The 8,117-nt window shown below is 46.5% G+C and overlaps 1 protein-coding gene across 1 annotated transcript; it reads right to left on the minus strand.

Moving 5' to 3' along the window:
- Positions 1 to 3,074: 3,074 nt before the first annotated feature.
- On the minus strand, positions 3,075 to 7,734 carry LOC104544993 (RING finger protein 165-like). The gene is made up of 5 exons (XM_010190042.1): positions 7,607 to 7,734; positions 6,537 to 6,641; positions 5,928 to 6,023; positions 4,643 to 4,749; positions 3,075 to 3,559 (listed from the first exon to the last, which is right to left on the minus strand). The coding sequence occupies exons 1-5, from the start codon at positions 7,643 to 7,645 to the stop codon at positions 3,442 to 3,444; spliced, it is 465 nt and encodes a 154-aa protein (XP_010188344.1). The 5' UTR covers positions 7,646 to 7,734; the 3' UTR covers positions 3,075 to 3,441.
- Between the last annotated feature and the right edge of the window lie 383 nt (positions 7,735 to 8,117).

The raw sequence follows: 8,117 nt of genomic DNA on the forward strand, positions 1-8,117 counted from the left end.
CTAGACCAGTGCTCAACCCTTATAAATGGCGATGAATTTCTTGGTTTTGTTGCCTCCAAGCTCAGGCACAACCGGTTGCATCCTTCATCCTCCCCGCAGTGCCCAGCAGGGTGCAAAAAGAGCCAGACTGAGCACAGACAGGCACCAAAAATTGGACAGAGCCGCCATGCCCGGGCTTCCTTCCTTGCCTTTTGAAGCAATTTGCAGAGTTTTGCATCAAATTCACACATTGCCCCAAGCAATGCCTGCCGGGTGTTATTGCAGGGTAACACATGCAGCAAGAGCAGCAGCATCCCCAGCAGTGTCAGGGACAGGACAGGAGCAGGAATCAACCGAAAGGTTTTGGTTTTGCAGAGTGCCATTCATCGCCTTCAATGCACAAGGACGCAAGTGAAAGGATCACCAGAGTTTGATTATAAGTGCAAATAATATTCATATATATGTGCTAAACACAGTAACTATATTGCAGTATTTCCACTATGTCACAGTATACAGAATCAAAGGTTTGTATTTTTATGGAATGTATCCAAGGTAACAGCACCACAGTAATACAGTTTGTAATCACACACCCTGATTTTTTTTTCTCTTTTTTTGACAAGCATTACCCCCCACATTCCATGTTTAATTTTTTTTAAAGTACCGATGCATGCAAAGCATTCCATTCCCAGAAACAATGCAAAAATGAGGTAATAGGAGTAAAAAAATTAGTATTAATTTCTAAATAAATAAATTATAATTAAAAATGCAAAAAACAACTATAAAAATAATTAAATAAGAACCCACAATATCTACAAGTTAGTCATAAATTATGATTGTAAAATATAAGGCATTTAAACTCACAAAACCCTGTAAACTATCAATATTTTGTTCCTAGAGATTTTTTTGTTGTTTGTTTCACTTTGTTTTTTTAGACTTACCCTATTATCGCAGCCTAGTCATACAAATTATTTAAACGCAAAGGAACCTGACACACCAATGCAACTCCAGACACTGTAAATTCGCACGTACCTCGGGATCAGTCACTCACACGAGACCATGGGAGTTTGGTGCTTTTCTTTACCAAGGTTGGGGCTGGGTTTGTTTTTTTCCTTTTTTTTTTAAAAAAAAAACCTGTGCTTGTTCATTAGGCAAATAGTAACACTTTCGCATAGGCTTTAAGAAAACATGCAGTTCAGAAGTGCTCCTCCTTCTCTCCCCACCTGGAGAGAGTCCCAATCGCCCTGTTCCTACCCTTGCTTTGCCCCCAGCTCCCATCTGGATGGACCAGCCCGGCTTACAGTGTATTTTGTATTATTAGTAATATCAGTACAATTTTTAATGCTGCTTCAATCTGCTGCTGCTGGAGCAAGCCCCATAGGTATGGATGGACCACTCTTTGACCCGAGGTGTCCACAGCCCTCCGGTCAGGGCTGGGACTGCTACATCCCCCAATAAGCCATCTGGGGTGGCATCATGGAATCACAGAATGGTTTGGGTTGGAAGGGATCTTTGCAGGTCATCTAGTCCAACCCTCTGCCATGGGCAGGGACATCTTCAACTGGATTAGATTGCTGAGCCCCGTCCAACCTGACCTTGAATGTCTCCACAGATGGGGCATCTACCACCTCTCTGGGCAACCTGTGCCAGTGCCTCACCACCTTCATTGTAAAAAATGTCTTCTTATAACTACCTTATATTGCCACCATGTGTCCCCTTGCACTCCCTCATACCTGCATCCTCATGCCCCATGGGGCTCCCCTATTTCCCTGCTCTCTCCAGCTGGGAGAAAAAAAACAAACCTCTGAGGCGCCTCTGAGGTTGGCATTTTCCAAACCCATGGAATCCCGCGTTCTCTCAGATGGTAATTTATGATTGTTTCTTCTGGGAGAGCATCGCTTGGCTCCAGCGAAACAGATGCTCAGGGGAGCCAGAAATCATCCCTGCCACATTAGTATTTTCAATATATAATGTTCCTGACTAATTCTCCTTGCTCCTCCACATCTTTCTTTTGCTCCCCAAGTATGCAAAACGAAAAGTATTTTTAAAAATAAAAAGTAAAACAAGGGGTATGGTTGTGAATGCCAGTTCTCTGGAGGGTTTTCAGCTTGGTCCCTGTGGTTGGTGTGCTGAGGTCTTTATTTCAGTGGGAACTTGGATCACAACAGCTCTCTCCTTCGAGGTCCACCTCCTAATTCTGTTTTGAGCATTAATGCAATTCAGTTTCATTTTAATAACCACTCCATTCTCCATATGGATACAGCCTGAAACATGTACACAAATGCACGTGGGTGCAGCTGCACGTGCTTTGGGGCAAGGCCACAACCCAGCCCCTCTAGAAAGCAGCAAACCTCACTTCCAACCTGCCTTCCTCTCCTGCCTCAGCAATGCCCTGTGAGCACCGAGTTTTCTCCCATCCTGTTATCAGAGATGCTTTTGCATGGGAGAGGAGTCGGCAGCATACATCTCTCAGCCCTTCTTCAGCATTATTACACCCCAAAGCACGGCTATAGCCACCGATTCCAGTAACCACCATTATGGACCGGTGCTGACAGTGGCTGCCGAAGCCAACCAGTCTCAGCTCACAGGAGAAAGCATCATGGACAACGACAATCATGAAGACAGCTCTTCCTTGGATTTTGATATGCCAAGCTACTTCATTAAGATACGGCAAGCAAAGAAACAGCATCTACTCCAATATCGCGCCCCTACAGAAAGCATTCAGCATCAGCAGATAAGCAGGAACGAAGCTTCTCCCTATTGCTTCATTTGTTTCATTCCCAATTTTTTTTAAAGCTTCTTTAAATTTGCAACACACTGTAAACACAAGGAAAGGAAGCACACATGGCTGAGGTAAAGAGCGCAACCCTTCTGATTGTAAACAGGATTTTGCTTTTTCGCCTCTTTCCCCCCACATAGGTGGGAAAGCTTGACCTCTTTATTCTCCGTCTGCAATGTATTAATCAGGCACCAAAATAAGGAATCTATGAAAAAACATTTGGTGCAAATTAGGTAACAGCAACATGTCCATCACAAGATGAGAAGGGCATCAAACAACAATTCTTAAGCTAACGTGCTCCAGCTGCCATCCATAGAAATAGCTAAAGGACCCCTAACATGTTTCTACGTATTTGAGCGGTATATATACAATCCTCATGAGATGCAGGATTGACAGGCCAGACTACCACAACTAGTTCCTTCATGTTCAACACTAAATCTTCTGCAGCACGGGGTCTCTGAGCTCCAGGAATACTAGCTCCCTTTCACCGGGCCCATATCCTGTGTATGTGCAATATCTCCTACTGCTAGATATTGTACCATCACCTCCTCCTCCTCCTCCTCCACCTCACTAATGTGCCTGCAGAGTTCTCCTCTCAATCAAATGGCTCAGAAGGCAAAATTTTTGCTGCAAGGGTTTATGGCCATACGACCTGGTAAGGAAAATGGTGTGTCCAGCCAGTCCTTTCAGCTGTCCGAGCCGAGCTGTGTTTCAATGTTCACCCTGCAGATTGGGCACTTCTTGCTGGTGGTCAGCCACTGGTCCACACACACTTGGTGGAAGAGATGCATACAGGGCAACCTCCTGCAGAGAGAGAAGTCCCACCCCGTTAGGATGGAGGTCCAGGGAACCAAGAAGAGCAAGAAAGCAGCAGCCAGGGCTGCTTCAAATGTGGGGAAGCACCAATGTAGTGACACCAGCACCACCCAGGTCCTACAGCCTCCCCCAGCAATGCCAGCCCACATGGGACAGTAGGTCAGAGATTATGTCCCTTTAGCTAAAATCCTTTTAGAAAACCCCATACCCTCCTGAACTGGGTTGTTCCAGGCTGCTTTTTAATCTTTCAGGAGTATTAGGTTATACTCCAAAGCCTCTTGGTTCTTCATCATTGTGACTTGTTGGAAGTCAGGTGGGACCCAACTGCTCCTATGTGGGTGTCTGGTGTGCCCCAGAGAATGTGGTTGCTTTTCACCTACATCACCTTTGTCATCTCTTTAGTGACCTTCACAAGTCAGAGGGACACCAAACCTCAAGGACCCACAGCAAGAGGATCAGAGTTTTTCTTGATGGCTTAAGGCAATTAAAGGGTGAGGAGCAGGCAGTGCAGCTGCACTGCCCACCTGCAGCCATGATAGCTCAGCCTCCTGCAATCAGTTGTCCCCATCCTCTGCCACAGAGATTTGACCCAGCCAAAAGCTCAGGGACCTCTTTGATGGATAACTGGGGTCTTGTTGTCTCCCTCGGCTCCGTCTCAGCCACAAGCCAAACTCCTCTGGACTTCACATCCACACTCCCTTTTATCATACTTTGGTCATCTGTCAAGCTCAGATGTTGACATCCCCAAGTTCCAGATGGCTGCCTGAGACCTGGGTCACATCCTTCTCTGACACTTGCTACCTGGCCCATTGGCACAGCATTGAAGCAAGTGATCCAGACTCAGAGGATACTATAAGAACTTGGCCCTCCTGCTGCTGCAGAGCTCTTCCTACCTACAGCCCATACCAACATCCATCTAAATGGTATTTGGTTTCCCAAACCTTGCAACAGCCCAAGCAAGTTTGTCAGGACAAAACCATGGACAAGTCCACCAGTGCACAGCAGTGTTAATCCCAAGAAACACAACTCAGATGGCATCAGTAGGCAGAGGAGCAGGTGGAAGGATCATACCTGACATCTTCTCCATCTTCAAGCATGGACAGACAGATTGTGCATTTCTCGTTCGTGTCTGACTCCTCTCCATCCTCTTGCTCAGCTTTGCCCTCCTGCGGTCTTCTCTGGAGCAAAGTTAAAGACATAATTTGGTTAGGACTTGAATTTTTTAATGCTCTCCCAAGCCTGGGCAGTTGCAGGAAGGCAAATATTATGAGCTTCATCTATCAGCCACATCCTCCAGCTTGAGGAAGCCAGCCTAGCCAAAACAGCCAACAAAGGGAGGATGCCATCAACATGCTGCTTCTCAGCATGTCTCCTCCCGAGGTCGGTGGCAGTGGGACCAGCGGCAGTGACCCAAGAAGCAACCTGTCCTCTGCTGCCCTAAAACAACCCTCCTGCCACCTCCTTCATCCTCCTTGCAGTGGGGATGGCCTCATGGTCTCCTTTGCTGGAGGCTTCTCATGGAGACCCCAAAGCATGTGGGGCCACCACTGTCAGAAAGGGCAATCACTCTGCCCCATGCCAGCTTGGCCACCTACCATGGGGTAGCACTTAGCCTGTCAGCTCTCCTCTTTTCTCTTTCCCCCTCCCCCACATCCATTCCTATTAATATCATTTTTCTGGATCCACTGGAGATGTGGTCAGAGACAAGCATAGCAGGAGCTGACTCTCTTCCAACTTGGGCAATGCAATGACCCTACTTGTCACTGCCCAGCCAGGAATGACCAACATGTGAAATTACTACCCAAATAAGCATTTTTCCCCATTTTCTATTTAGCGTGACCCAAAAACGTGGCACCCATTTCCTTATGGAGAGGAGATCAGCTCCAACAGAGATGACACCTCTTGCAAAGCAAGGGGAGGACAAACTCCCCCATGCTATGGAGCTGGTGTGGGCAGTGCCACTTGCATACAGAACGGGGCAGGTTTGAATGCACGAAGCCCCCTTGGTGTGTGCACTTTCTTACCAGGTGCGGACAGGGGGAGAAATTGCACACGCTGGGTGGGAGAAGCTTGAGACCCGTTTGAAAATTTGGTCCGCAGCTTCCTAGCCTAGAAGTGAGAAACAGCCATCTGAGCTATATCACTGCTTCAGCCCAGGAGCCCCACAAGATAATAAAGCACCAATTCTGGATTTTACATTTCTCCCTCATTTCAGGGAATATTTTGATTGATGACAACGATTTGCCAACCCTAACGATTGCAACCCATCAAAGTCCTTCCTTCTGTCCACTCCATGCCCATAATCCTTGGCCAACTGAGAGGGGCTGGCAGCTGTGAGTGGTTTTGGGGTGCTCACCTTCTTGTACTTGTGGGGAAAGGTGAACCTCTCAATGGTGTTCTGGATGGCTCCCCAGCTCCCGCTACCCAGCCTGTCCTCCAGCTGCAGCAGCTCCTGTGGCATAGGAACAGCAGCAAAGTGCCATCAGCATTGCTCCTGGGGCATGAGGTCCCACCACCCCACTCTACCTGCTGGGGACCAAGGCTTCCTCCTGCACTTTCCTTGGTGGAAATGTCCATCAAACCCAAATCAGTCATGCTTTAATGATGGCTATGAGCCCTGGCTCTTGGACCAATAACTAAGGGTTAAAGGCAGAGAACGGAGAGCTGGACACCCAATATTTCAGAAATTGGGGTGGAATTTGAGCTCCATTTTACAGACTGGGAAACAAAACCCCATAGAACTGAAGCACTTTGGTCACGGACACGAAGTGAGACAGAGTCAACCTGAATCCACTGTGTCCACTGAACCCACTCAACCCCTTCGCCTCCCAGTTATTAGTAAAATTGCTGGAAGACTCAATGCAGCTGACATGCCACATAACAGTCTTACAAACTTATGCCAGAGCTTGCAGAGGTTCCCTGCACTTAAAAATTCAATAATAATTCTGGTCCCTGAGATACGTACTTCATAGCTCTCCCACACAGCAGACGTGTGCCTGCTTGGGTTCAGTCCCTGAAGAGCAAGTAACTGAAGCTGAGGGTAAGGGTAATTTCTGATTTCATGAACAACCTGCAAGAAGTGAGGGAGAAGAGTAAAGCCTTGAACACAGAAATTCCTCGTGTACCCTGATTTAAATCTAGTGCTTTAAAAATTCAAAATGAAAGAGCAGAGTGACACCTTCCTCAATGAAAGCTTTTTAATAACCAAAAAATGAGGTTTTATTAAATAGATCTCTTATAAATTATAACTAAGAACATGCATTTCTTATGAATAAACTAGCTGTTATAATAATTCCTGTTGCATCTATAACATTGTAGTTCCAAACTCTCAACATGGATTAGCTTAAAAAGATATTTTATTTTATTTTATTTGGGTTTAAATGGGTGGATTTCTCTTCATCCATGCTTTGATTTTTTAAGTCTCGCTGTATTGCACAGGTGTCAGGGTCTGACTATGGACATGAGGAGGAAACACCCTTGTGGGATTTCTGAGGATGCTTTAAGGATTAGTGGTGCTTGGCATGGCTCAGCTCCAAACGCAGCACCCTGCTAGGGGAAGGGCCAGTAAATGACACAAATCAGTCTATCTTCTCATCAAACTGCATCTCCACCTGTGCAGGAGATTATACAAAACCTTGATAAACATAGAGAGCAATGATGTAATGAGGGATGGTCCTCAGAGCTAAGCCCAGAGTCACCTACTGCCAATGCAGGGAGCCACAAATTGTTCCAGTATTAATAATAATTAGTAATAACTGCTGAGTCTCTCACATCCTGCCCAAGTTTTTCAGACCAGCTTGTGAGCATGGTGCTGCATGCAATTGACCAAATCTTTCCAGAGCAGCTGAACTTTTCTTTCCTTTTTCTAATCTGGTGTACAATGAAGCAACATTATCCTTTCAGATGCTCCCTCCCACGGCCAGAGATAAGTGGGATTCACAGAAGGCAGGTGATAGAAAGATAGCAGCCTTCATTTTGACTGCTTTTCTGGCAGACAATGCATAAAATACTTCTTGGTAAAAGCATTTCACTTACCATCTGTGTTGAGGATGTGCTTCTGGGGAAATGGTGCATCCGAGGTGTAGCTAAGTAATGCTGATAGGGCTGAGGGACCGGCCGGACCTGGAACTGTGTGTGAGTCAGTCCTGCATCCACACTGAGGTCCCTGTGGGCACAAGGATGAAGATACAGCTTTGACTGCACAGTTTCATTGCATGGCTTACAGTAAGTCAGGTCATGCTCACGGGGCAACCTCCACTGGTGGGCTCTGGGTTGCTGTGGTTTCCTCAACCTGGGGTGGTGCTACTGCTTGGAAGGGAGTTTCCTCCAATTTGGGCAATCACCCACCAGGCGAGCACAAAGGAGTGAGGGGTTGTTTTTATGCCAGTTAACATTTGTGTTAGCCAGGGTCAAGAGCTACACAGATGCAGCCTGCTAATTTCAGAGCAAGAGCATTTTGGTGGCTCCAATGGATACCTAGGCTCGGTAATTCAACTCAAGCAGATCAGGTCCTCCCTGTCCTGCTACCACTGCAAACAATTACATT

This window comes from Mesitornis unicolor, unplaced genomic scaffold (assembly GCF_000695765.1).
Source record: "Mesitornis unicolor isolate BGI_N332 unplaced genomic scaffold, ASM69576v1 scaffold14300, whole genome shotgun sequence".
NCBI classification, from domain to species: Eukaryota; Metazoa; Chordata; class Aves; order Mesitornithiformes; family Mesitornithidae; genus Mesitornis; species Mesitornis unicolor.

Coding starts and splice junctions, on each gene's coding strand:
- LOC104544993 (XM_010190042.1), bottom strand. CDS start 7,645: ATGCACCATTTCCCCAGAAGCACATCCTCAACACAGATG. Junction 6,024..6,536: donor CTGTGTGGGAGAGCTATGAA/GTACGTATCTCA, acceptor CCTATGCCACAG/GAGCTGCTGCAGCTGGAGGA. Junction 4,750..5,927: donor TTCCCCACAAGTACAAGAAG/GTGAGCACCCCA, acceptor ACTTTGCTCCAG/AGAAGACCGCAGGAGGGCAA.